We start from the raw sequence: 15,531 nt of genomic DNA, 5'->3' as shown, positions 1-15,531 counted from the left end.
TCCCACACTCCAGTCCTTGTTGCCCAGGTGAGTTCTCGTGTCGGGAGTCAGGAACCACCTCCTCTAACTCCTGGCTTGTCCTCCAGCTCCAGCCACAGTCCTGCAACCAGAGACTGCTCTGCCACCCTGGTACCTCTCTACTGCCCCAGCTTCTACTGGCTCATCCACTGTCTGTGATATTAAAGGGCTGGACCAACCCCTCCTCTCTCTGTCCCCTTGCCCAGTTACCGGCAATTGGAGAGGTGGCAACCCATGAACTGATTCCTAACGTCGCCGTTCTGACCTACCACAGTAAGATCAGGAAAGTGTTTGATGTCAGTTTGACTGTCTAGTAGGTGATTCGAGACAAAGGTCCAGCCCCGTGTCACCAATGAGCTCTGCACAGAGCTTGGTCAAATGGCCACTGCATCAGGAGAAAAAACATTCAGGTCCCTTTCTGGGTACAGAGCTGGAGCAGCCTGTTCCGGATCTGTCTGGTCCTCACCCCATAGATAATGGGATTTAGCATGGGGGGCACCAGGAGGTACACATTGGCCATGAGAACATGGAAATGTGGAACCACATTGTGGCCGAATCTCTGCATAAGGACGGAGAAGAGACCTGGGATGTAAAAGGTTAACATAGCACAGAGGTGGGCGCCGCAGGTCCCAAAAGTTTTCAGCCGGGCGTCCTTTGTAGGGAGGCTGAAGATGGCCCTCAGGATCTGCGTATAGGACACAGTGATTAAAAATACATCCATACCGGTCTCCAAGAATGTCACAGAGAGGCCGTAGTGTCTACTGACATGGGTGTCCGCACAGGCCAGGGTCACCACAGCTATTTGCTCGCAATAGGTGTGGGGGATGACGTTGGTTCTGTAATCAGAGCACCGTCTCACCAGGAAGGGAAAGGGCAATCCAAGTATGACGCTGCGCAGCACCACGGCCAGCCCAACCTTGGCCACCACAGGGTTTGCGAGGATGGCGGAATGTCTCAGGGGATGGCAGATGGCCACGTAGCGATCCAAAGCCATGGCCACGAAGATCCCCGTCTCCATTACTATGAAGCAGTGAATGAAGTACAGCTGGGTGAGGCAGGCTCCGAAATCGATCTCCCTGGAATTGAACCAGAAGATGCTGAGGGTTTTGGGCACAACGGATGTGGACAGGACCAGGTCAGTGGCGGCCAGCATGCAGAGGAAATAGTACATGGGCTCATGGAGGCTCGGCTCCCTCTTCACAATGAACAGGATGGTGAAGTTCCCCAAGAGGGCTATGACGTACATGGCGCAGAAGGGGATGGAGATCCACACATGGGCCTCCTCCAGGCCAGGAATGCCCAGCAGGATGAAGATGGAGGGGTTGGTGACATTGGTTGTGTTGGAAGCTGACATGGAGCAGGAGAGAAGGTCTCCACTGCTGAGGCACAACGGTGTCTCTGGAATGTACCACACGTGCCCTTGACTTTCTGTATGTGCCCTGGATTGTCAATGGTGGCCACAGTACCAATACCTGGATGGAGAGCATTTTAATATGAAACACTATATGCATTACACAGGCGAAGCAGTTCAGTTGCTCTTCACACAGTGAATAATGACATTGTGATGCTTCAGAGAAATAAATTATGAACAGCTGACCCTACTAATGTCAATGTCATACTTGATGGTGCCTCGGACCGCAATAGGCCACCACAGCAAATAGAAGGGTGGATACTGATTATTCCTTCTTGTTCTTTAGAGGCTAGAGACTCCATGTCATCGGCAGCTCCTCATTCACCTACTTGCTCAAAATCTGGAACATACCTTCTCCCAACATCTTATTTATTCCATTTCCCTAAAGGTGGCGTGTGGAATGATGAACAGTTCTTCCTTTAACCTCATGCTGTGTATGACAGGGTATGGTTGTGTGGGGAAAATCAAATAACTCCAATTGTGCAGAAATCAAAACTCTCTAAAGAAAACTGGTGTAAGGGTTAAAAGTTTTCCAGATCTCTCTCCCTGTATCAGAGTGAACTCAAATTAACTCTAATCAAAGACCCTTACAAATGACTATCTCAAATTCATGGATACTCCTAGTCTGACACAAATTATCATGTAAACTCTTATCTTTGTCACAGTTTGCCTTGTAAGACCACTCACTCCACATTCTCATGTGCCTTTGTTTTGTAAAACTTACTTCTAGCACTCCTGGGGTGAACAGAAGTCTCAGAGTACTTCTGCTGAGACTTTGATATGTTCATAGATTCATAGATTCATAGACTTTAAGGTCAGAAGGGACCATTATGATCATCTAGTCTGACCCCCGGCACAGTGCAGGCCACAGAATCTCAACCACCCCTCTTAGAATAATCCTCTCACCTATATCAAAGATATTGAAGCATTCAAATACTTTGAAGGACCCAACATGCAGAGAGTTAAAGAATAACAATCCACAACTGAACTGTCTAAGCATTCTGTATAAAGGATCAAAAACCCTGTAACTCAGGGCTGACTGCTACGGCTGCCAGCCTGCATGCATGCATAATAAAGTTTTCCCTTCTAGGTTTCTCTCCTGCCTCACTGATTTGATTTGACCTCCAGCCTCGTACCCCAGGGGAGCGAGATTTCCCCTTCAGTTGATATAGCTACATCCTTCAGTGGTATGGATTTTTTTTCTACTACAGAAAAGGGAAATGGAATTTTGACTGCGTTAAGAGAGGCATGGAATGCAAGTCTTGAAAGGTGACGGTGCCACTCTACTCAGGGTGTGTCTAGACTACAGAGTTTTGTCGACAAAAGTCCACTTTTGTCGACAAAACTATACCTGCGTCCACACTACCGCTGAGTTCTGTCGACATAACGTCGACAGAACTCAGCAGTTTTGTCGACATATGTAAACCTCATTTTACGATCTCCATCCCCTTCTGTCGACAGAAGGTGTTATTGAATGGAAACTGTCCTTTGCGTCCAGACTACCATGTCGACAAAAGCAGCTTGCTTTGTCGACAGAACTCAATGTAGTCTGGACGCGCTTTGTCGACAGAAGTTTTGTCGACACTATCTGTCGACAAAACTTCTGTCGACAGAAGCCTGTAGTCTAGACGTACCCTCAGTGCTGACGAAGCCTTAGGGTCTAGCGTCTTTCTCAAAGTCTGTGGGGAAACTAGAAACAATCTAGAGGTGAGTAACAAAGATAAACCAATGTATGGCATGTGAGGCATACGAGCAAAGGCTGAAAGAACTGGATACTTTTACTTTGGAAAACGAGATTTAGAAGGGACAGGGAAGGCTTCTCCAGATACTTGAAAGTCTCCATAAAAAAAAAAGTTGGAAAAGTGATTCTCTCTTGTGACATGTCCCAGGACAAGGGGTTCAAACTACAGCAAAGCACATTTTTATGGCATCTCGGGATAAGTTTCCTAACTCTAAGAATGTAACATTTGCCTTGGTAAGTTGAGGAAACTCCTGCACAAGGGGGTGTCGAAGGAGGCGGGACAGTCATCTCTCTTGGTTGGTTTGGAGGCAAAAACCCTTCATCTCCCTAGAGGGTGAGACTAGTTAACCCTGTGGCACCTTCTCAACCTGTGGATCTGTGATTGTGTGATGTGCAATCCTTGGGTAGACCAGGGATTAGTGAAACACATGATACGGAGCTCAATGCAAAGGTGACGTTTTAGGCTTCCACTTAAAGAAGGTCAGACTGGATGATCTAATGGTCCCTTCATGTCTTCAATTCTATCTATCTGTTGCTAATGTAATTAGGTAGAACATTTATATTTACTGTGTCTCAACACACCAAAAAGAAACATCGGATTACACTGAAACTCTTAACCATATAACACTGAATAGAATCAATCATAGAATACTAGGACTGGAAGGGATCTCGAGAGGTCGAGTCCAGTCCCCTGCCTTCATGGACAGTCCCCTGCCATGATAAGCACTTCATAAAGTATATGCAGCCTGTGGAACTCCTCGCAACAGACATTACTAGAGCAAAGATTTCCACTGAAGTGTTTTCACAAATGCATGGACCCGGCAGGGCCCCCCTTAATCAAGTCTGTCTGACACCTTCAACTAGATGACCTCATTTTCACTTGCCAAAGTTAGCCAGACTTTAAAAGTTTAGACTGCAATTCCTCAATCTCTGTCTGCACCAGCTGCGTTGTTTTGAATGTTTAAACTATAAGGCTACGTCTACGCTGGCACCCTTTTCCGGAAATGCTTAAAACGGAACAGTATTTCTGGAAAAAGCGCGTCTACATTGGCAGGATGCTTTTGGGGAAAAGTACTTTTTCCAGAAAAGCGTCCGTGGCCAATGTAGATGCGCTTTTCTGGAAAAAAGCCCCGATCGTCATTTTCGCGATCAGGGCTCTTTTGCAGAAAAGACTACTGAGCTGTCTACATTGGCCCTTTTCCGGAACAGTTTTTCCGGAAAAGGACTTTTGCCCGAACAGGAGCAGCATAGTTTTTCCGGAAAAACACTGACAATTTTACAGTAGATCGTCGTTGCTTTTCTGGAAAAGCAAGCGGCCAGTGTAGACAGCTGGCAAGTTATTCCGGAAAAGCGGCCCAGTGTAGACACAGCCTAAGAATACAGACATCTTGTCAAATGAAACTGGGAGGGAAGATGGCGCATGGCTGTGAAGTTGGTTGGGCCTCATTCATTTGCCAGAGTTCTTCTCTTTGCTCCACCTGTCCTGCCCCACCAGCAAACAGATTCTAGCATCGAGTTGGTGGCACAATGTATCCTTCAGGGTAAGAGGTGCACACTGAGGTCCAAATTCTAGGCCATGGCCCGTACTTCAGTCAGGTTCCGCTGAGGCAAATCTCCCCATGCAGTAAGAATGGAGGAAAGCCCTCAGGAGCCAGCTCTCCGTGAAAGCACAGAGACTGTCCCCTCCTCCCCTGATATCGCAGGGCTCTGGCTGTTAATAGGAGAGGGGGAGGCTGTCATCTGCTGCAAAGGAGGGAGATAATAGAGAGTTTCCCTGGAAGAATTATAGGAATCCTTGTCCCCACTCTGCATGTTCCCTACTCTGCCCATACTCTCTAGAATCCTAGAATCCCAGGGCTGGCAGAGACCTCAGGAGTCATCAAGTCCCACCCCCTGCCCAAAGCAGGACCAACCCAACTCAATCAACCCTGCCAGGGCTTTGTCAAGCCGAGACATAAAAAACTCTAGGGATGGAGAGTTCACTCCCTCCCTAGGGAACCCATCCCAGGACTTCACCATCCTCCTAGGGAAATAGTTTTTCCTAATATCTAACTTAGACCTCCCCCACTGCAACTTGAGCCCATTGCTCCTTGTTCTACCACCTGCCACCACTGAGAACAGCCTCTCTCCAGCCTCTTTGGAACCTCCCTTCAGGAAGTTGAAGGCTGCTCTCAAATCCTCACCTTCACCCCCACTCTTCTCTTCTGCAGACTAAATACGCCCAAATCCCTCAGCCCCTTCTCACAGGTCATGTGCTCCAGCCTCCTCATCATTTTGGTTGCCCTCCGCTGGACCCTCTCCAATGCGTCCACGTCCTTTCTATAGTGTGTGTGGGGGGAGGAGGGAGGCAGAACTGGACACAATACTCCAGATGTGGCCCCACCAGAGCTGACTAAAGGGGAATAATCACGTTCCTGGATTTGCTGGCAATGCTCCTCCTAATGCTCCTCTCTAACTTTCACCTTTTATCTGCCGTGATTTTCTCTTTCATCTTTGGTTACATAAACATCTGTGAGGGATGGTCTAGATGGTGCATGGTCCTGCCATGAGGGCAGGGGACTGGACTCGATGACCTCTCGAGGTCCCATCCAGTTCTAGTGTTCTATGAGTCTATGAAGAGATTCATATGGTTTATGGTGAGAAGGGCCCTGTCAGGGCTGTTCCCCACTCTGGCAGTCCAAGTGCAGAAGGTGGGGGCCTGCAATACTCCTTAAATATCTTGGCTCGATAGGCTGATACTTGTAATGGGATGCAAAATATGATCCGTTTTCAGCTGGATTTTGAAACTGCCTCCCCACTGTAAGAGGATACACAAGAACGCCTGGAAAATGGTGAACTGTAACAGTATGGGTGGAGGATCAGTGCTGGGCCCAGGTCTGAAGAAAAGATTGTCTCTGATTTAAACTGCAGCAAGGGAGGTTTAGATTGGACATTAGGAAAAAGTTCCTAACTCCCAGGGTGGTCAAACACTGGAATAAATTGCCCAGGGAGGTTGTGGAATCTCCATTTGTGGAGATATTTAAGAGTAGGTTAGAGAAATGTCTATCCGGGATGGTCTAGACAGTATTTGGTCCTGCCATGAGGGCAGAGGACTGTACTCGATGACTCTCGAGGTCCCTTCCAGTCCTAGTATTCTATGATTCTATGATTCTAACCCCTGCCGGAGAGGCAAACTGAAGTTTGAAAGGGCCACTTAGCATGGGCAAGCAGGGGCTGGGGAGTGGAATTTCCAAAACAGGAGATATTTAAGGGCAGGTTAGACAGACACCTGTTCATGGATGATTTAGAGGGTGCTGGGTCCTGCCATGAGGGCAGGGGACTGGACTCGTTGACCTCCTGAGATCCCTTCCATTTCTCGTGTTCTAGGATTCCACGATACTGGGGCAAACTCAGTCCCTGTGGCAGGGGCCGTGGGATGTTTCCTAGCTGTGCAAAGCACAAGGTACCACAGAGCTAGTCCCTGACCCATCCTGCCCGTGTTAGATTCGGTTTCTCCCGCAGCAAGAGCTGGTACCTGTGAGTTCCGAGATGGACGTGTCCTTGAGGGAATCGCCCTTAGGCGGCCGGATCCTCACCTGTCTCGCCCCAGCATCTGCTGCAACATCCCACATAGAGAACCCTCCCATGGTGTGGGCTGTTTATAACACAGCTCTGTGCAGTCCCAGTGGGCTCAGCCTCCAGGGAGGAAGACACCGCTGAGTGAAAACAGGCTGGAGAGAAGCCTGCCTGTGTTTTTAATTATCCAGCTTTAGGAATACACTGTCATGCAGGGACCTTCCCGGTGGGACATGAGAAATCCTGAGCCAGCCACTGGGGCAGAGAGCAATTGGGGCTCTGGGCATTTGTGCATACTTGGAAATTGAGGTTGATTAGTAAGAAAACTATGAATAATGCAGAGAACTCCATAGGGTCCGGTCCACTGTAAATATCCAGCAGAGTTGGGAGAGTATAGGCAGACAAATCTCGAGAACAATCCCTGGGGGACTCATAAGCACTTTCTGCAGACAGTTGAGGCTGCATTTACAGGATCAGAGGCCAGTAATTCTTGACAGGAACTATCATCCTTCTGTGCAGCATGTTTAATTGACTGATCTTCAGAGCACCTAGCAAAAGAAAGCCACGATGAACACATCCCCCATTACACAGATAGGTAAACTGAGGCTCTAGCTAGTCTGCTTTGGCTGAGGTCACACAGAGAATAACAGAGGAATCAGGAGCCCTCACTGACCGGCTACAACCCGTCTCTCTGGCGGTGATTCAGGGAATGACAATAGGGAAATGATACTGTCGACAAAGCTTCTGTCGACAAAGAGCGTCTAGATTACATTCAGTTCTGTTGACAAAGCAAGCTGCTTTGTCGACATGGCAGTGTAGACGCAAAGGACAGTTTAGATGCAATAACACCTTCTGGCGACAGAACTGTGTCGACAAAAGGTGTTATTCCTCGTAAAATGAGGTTTACCAGCATCGACAAAACTGCTGAGTTCTGTCGACGTTAAGTCGACAGAACTCAGAGGTAGTGTAGACGCAGGTTTAGTTTTGTCGACAAAAGTCCACTTTTGTCAACAAAACCCTGGAGTCTAGACACACCCATAGTCCTGCAATGTCTGTTCCTTGGATGAGAATGTCAGACTTCCCAGTGGTGCACCTAGGAACCAGGGTACCACTACACTCTCAGACATACCATTCTTGGCCCCCTCTCTCACTGTTATTGTTCCAGAGCTCTAGGTCCATGTTCCATTGACAACAAACCTAGCCAAGTGCCTTCACTCCTTAGCAGATCTTATGATCATTGGGCAGTTCCCTCAAGCTGTAATGTGATAGCTATCTGTACAGAGCCAAGATGGCACATGGAGGGAACACACAGAGCCAAATATCCATCAACACCAGCACCCATCTCTAGATTCCTTGTAGTAAATAGCAGTGGTACCTATCAATTAGTGACAGATGGCAGAACAAGGAGCAATGGTCTCAAGTTGTGGTGGGAGAGGTCCAGATTGGATATTAGGAAAAACTATTTTACTAGGAGGGTAGTGAAGCATTGGAATGGGTTACCTAGGGAAGTAGTGGAGTCTCCATCCCTAGAGGTGTTTAAGTCTCGGCTTGACAAAGCCCTGGCCGGGTTGATTTAGATGGGATTGGTCCTGCCTAGAGCAGAGGGCTGGACTTGACGACCTTCTGAGGTCTCTTCCAGTTCTGATTCTATGATAAGGGGATGGTTGGATGAAATAACATGATCTTGGTAACTAATTGACCATTCATTACCAGTTGGAAATAGGTCAATGGAGGGATGATAGGAGTTGCTATAGGGAACTTTCTGGGTGTCTGGCTGGTGAGTCTTGCCCCCATGCTCAGGGTTTAGCTGATCGCCATATTTGGGGTCAGGAAGGAATTTTCCTCCAGGGTAGATTGGCAGAGGCCCTGGAGGTTTTTCGCCTTCCTCTGTAGCATTGGGCACAGATCACAGCTGAAGGACTCTCTGCATGTTGAGGCCTTCAAAGTATTTGAAGGCTTCAATATCTGAGACATAGGTGAGAGGATTATTCTAAGAGGAGTGGGCGAGATTCTGTGGTCTGCACTGTGCAGGGGGTCAGACTAGATGATCATAATGGTCCCTTCTGACCTTAAAGTCTATGAGTCTATGAGTCTATGAATGGGAGGCCACTTTGCCTCACTACATTGCTGACCATCACCCACATTATTCAGGAACCGTTGGGGTAGTGCAGTAGTTGGCAGTCAGGAAAAAGGTGCAAACATGTAGGAGTCTGATGCCTTCATTAAGGCAAAAAATTGTCTATGGTTTAGACCTGTATTTGGGGCCTACCAGCAAGATGGTTGGGCATCCTAGCTCCAGTGGATGACTAAAAATCACAAGCTCCTTGGCCAAGTGGCAGGTAGCTGCCAATCCAAGTGTGGGGTTTCAGGATTATAGAGAGGTGGGCCATTCCTACTCCAGCACATACCAGCTCAGGGCCCTACGAGAAGCAGAGATTTAAACCACTGGATCAGTGGGGAATCCCGCTGAAACATGCTGAGATGATCTCCAACTGCAATGTAGCTAGAGTAGGGTTGGCTCCCCCTGGGAAACTTCCTCCCCTCTCTTTGGGGGACACCTAGACCCACAGAGGGGGCTCCAGTTCATCTGGGTAGAAGGACTCAGGCACTCCCAGTGGCTCTATGGTGCTTTGGTCAACGACTGGCTCCCCCAACTCTGGCCACTGCTCATCTCAGTCAGGACATGCTGCTGTCTTTCATCTCAGCAGCAGAGAGGAGACTTTTTTCTCTTTTAGCAGCTGCAGCCCCCCAGAACCCCAGAACCCCTCATCCAGTGGGAAGGATGAGCATGGCCTGCTTCTGCCCACTTGGGATCACGTAGTGGTCCCTTCCACTTTGGCTCTGCAGGCAGCCACTGGACCTCACTACATTACTACATGCCACTCTGGGTTTCAGGGTATGTCCGTATTTATTCCAAAACCATTTCTTTGAATGACAATTATCTACCACTTGGGTATATCCGGAGCTGTACCAGTTCCGTGGCATCTTGCGGTCATGGGGAATCTCCTAAAGCACACCCAGTCTGTCAGCGTTAGCAAGGTATTCAGCAACATCACCCGCCTCAGTGTAGGCAGGACACACCTGTTCTCATTACTGGATTTTTGGAGAGGTGGGAATCAGGGCAGGGGGAAGCATTTCATTCTGCTTCTCCAGCGACTCCACTTGGCGATTCCACTGTCCCTCCACTATCTGTTGTCTCAGTTCCTTAGCCTTTTGTGTCCAGCTTTGACTGGCAGCCTCTGCCCCCTCCCTGTGTTGTATTTTATTTTTCTACTGCCTGCAATCTGGACACTTCCAGTTTTGCAACTGATTCACTCTTTTCTCCCCTCTTGCTGCTTTTCTGTCTCTGCCTCCCTTTTCTGAAATAAGCAAATAGGGTATGTCTATACTACAAAGTTAATTCAAACTAACGGGCACCCCTGAGAACTGTCTGTCCGTGGTGGTGGTCGGTACCCTTTAAGCACAGCCCTCGGCTAGCCTGAGACAGCATCTCCACACTCTAAGTCCTCCTCTGATGCCCTGCCAGCACTGCTTCCGGCCATCCTTAAGCCTGGTTCAGGGTCCACTTAATGTGGACATGCTAGTTCGAATTAGCAAAACGCTAATTCAAACTAGTTTTTTAGTCTGGATCCGTTAGTTCGAATTAGCTTAGTTCGAATTAACTAATTCGAACTAAGTTAGTTTGAATTAACGTTGTAGTGTAGGCGTAACCATATAGAATAACCAACGGGTGACATCTCTGACAGATCTCCAGCCAATGCACTTTGGAGCTCACCTAAAATGCTGTGCCAGAGTAGGACATGCCAATCTCTTCCCGAAGCTCAAGCTGCCCATCTCATTATACGTGCAGTGCCCCGGTGATTGACTTTGAGGGCTCTCCAAATAGAATAGGCACCACGAAGCCCTGTGGCCTACCAATGTGGGCCCCTGTCTCACCCGGTGAGAATGTGGCAAGCCGCAAACTCCTCCAGGAGCTGCACTCACACAAACAGTCATAGGCAGGGACACACCCAGCTGAATTACATGAAAGCTTTCGCCAGCTGCTCATGAATCCACAATGGAGAGGCTCCAAGTAATAGCTCCCAGTGACCCAGCCTACAACCCCAGAACGGTAAAGTCTTGCCCTGGTTGGAAGCCTGGGCAGTATACCCTTATACTCCAGTCTGCCCCTCCCTCAATGTGGAGAGAGAAATGCACCAGCTCCAGAATAAGATTTCCCGTTACACTTCAAACAATGCACTGATTTCGGTTTTTAAAAAATGGATGTATTAAATACAGAACGATAGGTTTTAAGTTATTAGACAAACTCCAGGAAAATCCCTCTGATAGATTTTTGTTCACTGTTATTTATTCCTTCACGTAACACAAGAACGAGGGTTCACCCCATGAAACTAATAAGTAGCAAACCTAAAATAAGGAAGCAATAGTATTTCTTTGCATTTGAGCTGCAGCACTCTTTGCCAGAGGGTGTAGTGAAGGCCCAAATGATGACATGGATCCAAAAGGAGCTAGATACATTAATGGAGGATAGGGTCCCTTAATGGCTATTGGCCAGGAGGGGCAGGGATGGTGCCCCTAGCCTCTGTGAGCGAGAAGCTGGGAGTGGGCAGTAGGGCAGGGATCACTTAATGATTCCATGTTCTGTTCATTTCCCAGGAAGCACATGGCATTGGGCATTGCTGGAAGACGGGGTACTGGGCTACATGGACCATCGGTCTGACCCAGTCTGGCTATAATTATGTTCTTATATAATCCACAAATATGTCTTCTCTTGTAACCCACTAGATGAGTGGTTTTCAGACTCAGGGTTGTGACCCATTACTGGGACATGGAATGTCAGGCACTGGCTCCTGTGGCTGCAGGGTGACCAGTGGGGGGGGGGGGAGGTGCTAAGATAGCTCCCCACCTGTCCTGGCACTTCAGACTGTGCACTGCCCCTGAAGTGGTCAGCAGCAGGCTCAGCCCCTGGGGGGCAGAAGAGCACACAGGGCTCTGTGCACTGCCCCAGGCCTGAGCACTAGCTTCACACTCCCATTGGCTGGGAACCTGCGGCCGGCTGCTTCTGTGGCGCCGCCTGGTCTGCGGGGCCAGGAGAGGCAGGAAGCTGCCTTTGACACCCCGGCTGCACCACTCACTGGGAGCCACTCAAGATAAGCCCTTCCTGCCCCAGGCCTGACCCTGCCCCTTTCCTCGGTCCCACCCTGGAACCCACACTAGTCACAGTACGTTAGGACATGGGTATCAACCATTTTCTTCAACTGAGCTATGAGAAAAAAGTTTTGAAAACCCCTTCTCTAGACCCCACTGCCTTCCCAGATCTGAGATAGAACCCAGGGGTACAGAGGGGGTCACTCTCCCTGTAGCATTAGCAACAATGGCTATATATTAAAACTATAAATAGAACCAGTGTCCTTTAATTCACTTCTCACAAGGTATCAGAATATATTAGCACTAAGTCTAAGGGGTCTAATCGTTATTTAATTTTCTTTCTTTTATACATGGATTAGATACAGTGCACCTGTCCGCAAATTGCTAAGTTATCTGCCAAAAAAACGGAGTTTTCAAGAGCACCCTAGTGGAATCATAGTTAATGGTGCCACCCCTACCAAAATCTAAAATAGCTTCTCTGCGGCTCACTGTGGAGGGAAGGAAGTGAAAAAAATCCCTCCAGCAAGTGACGGGGGGAGAGAAAGAGAGGATTAAATTAAAAGGATTGTGCCTTGGGGAAAAGAGGCAAATCAGCAGCATAGCTTTGGAGAAGAGGTGAGGCAAGGGGAGGGATTCTGGGGGTCCAATGACCAGGAATTAGAAATATGGCAACCCAATGAATTGCACACAGACTGACTCCCCAGTGTGTCATGCTGACACAGAGCAGCGAGGTGAGAACATGGTTTCATGTCTATGTGACTGTCCAGTTAGAGTGATTCAGGGAAGAGGGCCCAGCACCATGTCACCATGACGGAGTTTGGTTGGAAGAGCAAAAACAAAGAGAAAACTTTAAGTTCCTTTATAAGTAAATAGCCAGAGCAGCCTGTCCTGGATCTGTTTGGTCCTTACCCCGTAGATGATGGGATGTAGCATAGGCGGAGCCAGAAGATACACATTGGCCATAAGAATGCGGAAATGCAGGGCCATATGCTGGCTAAATCGGTGTGTGAGGGAGGCGAAGAGATGTGGGAAGTAAAAGGTTAAGATGGCGCAGAGGTGGGAGACGCAGGTCCCCAAAGTCTTCAGCCGGGCGTCCTTGGTGGGGAGGCTGAAGATGGCCCTGAGAATCTGGATGTAGGACACGGAAATAAAACACATGTCCAGACCAAGCACTAGAAGTTTTACGGAGAGGCTGTAGTAACTACTGACGCGGATGTCAGCACAGGCCAGCATCACCACGGCGATGTGCTCGCAGTACGAGTGGGAGATGATGTTAGTTCTGCAATATGGCCACTGCCTTGCCAGGAAGAGACTGGGTAGTGCAAGTGTCCCACCACGCAACATCACCACCAGGCCAATCCTGGCCACCACGGGGTTGGTCAGGAAGGCTGAATGTCTCAGGGGGTAGCAGATGGCCACGTAGCGATCCAACGCCATGGCCACTAAGATCCCAGACTCCATCATTGAAAAGTTGTGAATAAAGTACATCTGGGTGAGGCAGGCACTGAAACTGATCTCCCTTGCATTGAACCAGAAAATGCTCAACATTTTGGGCAGGATGGTTGTAGACAGGACCAGGTCGGTGAAGGCCAGCATGCAGAGGAAATAGTACATGGGCTCATGGAGGCTCGGTTCCATCTTCACAATGAGCAGGATGGCGAAGTTCCCAAAGAGGGCTATGATGTACATGGCAGAGAAGGGGATGGAGATCCACACATGGGCGGCCTCCAGGCCAGGGATGCCCAGCAGGATGAAGGTGGAGGGGTTGGTGAAATCGGTTTTGTTGGAATCTGACATGGAGTTGAAGAGATGGGGTCCAATTGGGAGATGGAACAGAGCCTCCTGCATGTGTCCTACGTCTCCCTGGTTTCCTGTATCGGCCCAGAGTCTAGGGTGATGGTCGCAGTGCAAAAGCCTGTATGGAGAGAAAATGTTAACATGAGACAGACACCATATTCACTACTGGACATTGTTCTTATCCATGACTCAACGTGGTCAACCGTCACATACTGTAAATGAGATTTTCATGAATCAGAAATGAACGATGAGCAAGTGAACTAACACCAATTGTGTAGTTCATGGTACTCCAGGGATCAATAATTACTTCATGTCATGGCATGAAGACACCTTAATAGGCATTTGGAAACACAACTGCAGATACTGGTTAACATAAGAACATAAGAACATGAAAACAGCCAGACTTGGGGTATGTCTACACTACAGGTTTTTCGGAAAACAGCGGGTTTTTTTCTGAAAATACTTCAATTTATGACCACGCTGCAACTGCATTTTTTCAAAATAAATTCAAAAGAACTAAGGGGTTTTTCTGACATTGGTAAACCTCTTCCTATGAGAAACAAGCCATTTTCAAAAAGAGCTCGTTCAGAAAAAGCTGTGTATGGACGGGGAAGAGGGAGTTCTTTCGAAAGAAGAGGAAAGAGGAGAAAGCACTGGTGCTCTGGTGGCCACTTCATCCATAGTAATCACAGCTTACAGGCGAGAGAATGTCCATTCAGTGTGGACATTATCTTTCGAAAAAGCAGATCACTTTTTTGATGCACTTTGGCAGTGTGGATTCTCTCTTCCAGAAAAGCTTCTTCTGAAAGCATCCTGCAGTCTAGACATAGCCTGGGTCAGACCAAAGGTCCATCTAGCCCAGTATCCTGTCTGCTGACAATGGCCAATGCCAGGTGCCCCAGAGGAGGCAAGGACGTTTAACAGGTAATTCGAACTAGGGGCTTTAATTTGAACTACCGGGTCCCTGCCAAGTGTAGACATGGGCAGTTAGTCCCGACTTGTATATTTCAAAAATGGCGACCGGCCGGGAAGATGCAAATCAAGCGCGGGATATTTAAATCCTGGGCTTGATTTGCAACTTCGAATACCTACATTAACCTCCCTAGTTCGAACTAGGGGGCTAGTGTAGACAGACCCTAAAAGGATAGTGCTGACACACCATAAGAAAGGTGGAGGCTGCCGTGTGTTGACAGACAGAAAAGTCAAGGAATGTTTATTTTAGAAAAGAAACAAAGAAGGGGATGTATGATAGAGGAGAAGCAAATCAAGAATGGAACTAACTGATCCCATTCAAAGGGAGGAAAACATAACAGGTCCCAACCAGTAACGTCAATAGACACTAATAGGGTACGTCTACACTGCTACCCTGCATCTACACAAGCCATCCATTATTTTGAAATATTTTTCGAAATAACGGGTGTGCTATTTTGCCATCCCAGTAAGCCTCATTGCACGAGGGATAAGGTCTGGCTCAAAATAGTGCATTATTTTGAACTTTCGTGCTGTGTAGACATGCCCAATTTCAAAATAAGCTATTTTGAAATAGATTTGAAAGATGGCAATTGCATCTCTTATTTCGAGTTCAGGGTGCTGTGTAGACGCACCCTTAGTGCTTCAACTAAGCTAATTCCCCAAAGCGAAGGCTTCAGCTACACTGCCAATTTTGCTGGCAGTGAGTATGCAAATGAGGCACAGATTAGCATATTGCTGCGCCTCATTTGTATAATTTATGCACACCATTTTTGTGGGGGAGAAAAGTAGTGTGGATGGGGTTTTTGCGCCAAAAAATGTCCACGCTCCTTTTTTTCCGCAAAAACCCTTTGCAGAAAAGGGCTTGCATAAATTATGCAAATGAGACATG

General features: G+C 48.0%; 2 protein-coding genes across 2 annotated transcripts; both read right to left on the bottom strand.

Annotated features, from left to right (window-relative positions):
- Positions 1-424: 424 nt before the first annotated feature.
- On the bottom strand, positions 425-1,372 carry LOC142827674 (olfactory receptor 52M1-like). Its single transcript, XM_075923172.2, has one exon. It carries the CDS (start codon positions 1,370-1,372, stop codon positions 425-427), a length of 948 nt encoding a protein of 315 aa, XP_075779287.2.
- Positions 1,373-12,722: 11,350 nt separating this feature from the next.
- LOC102458428 (olfactory receptor 52E2-like) lies at positions 12,723-13,670 on the bottom strand. Its single transcript, XM_006116204.5, has one exon. It carries the CDS (start codon positions 13,668-13,670, stop codon positions 12,723-12,725), a length of 948 nt encoding a protein of 315 aa, XP_006116266.5.
- Between the last annotated feature and the right edge of the window lie 1,861 nt (positions 13,671-15,531).

Source organism: Pelodiscus sinensis, chromosome 1 (assembly GCF_052426305.1).
Source record: "Pelodiscus sinensis isolate ZL-2025 chromosome 1, ASM5242630v1, whole genome shotgun sequence".
In the NCBI taxonomy this organism is placed as follows: domain Eukaryota; kingdom Metazoa; phylum Chordata; order Testudines; family Trionychidae; genus Pelodiscus; species Pelodiscus sinensis.
This window is presented reverse-complemented; position numbering and strand designations above follow the sequence as displayed.

Coding starts and splice junctions, on each gene's coding strand:
- LOC102458428 (XM_006116204.5), bottom strand. CDS start 13,670: ATGTCAGATTCCAACAAAACCGATTTCACCAACCCCTCCACCTTCATC.
- LOC142827674 (XM_075923172.2), bottom strand. CDS start 1,372: ATGTCAGCTTCCAACACAACCAATGTCACCAACCCCTCCATCTTCATC.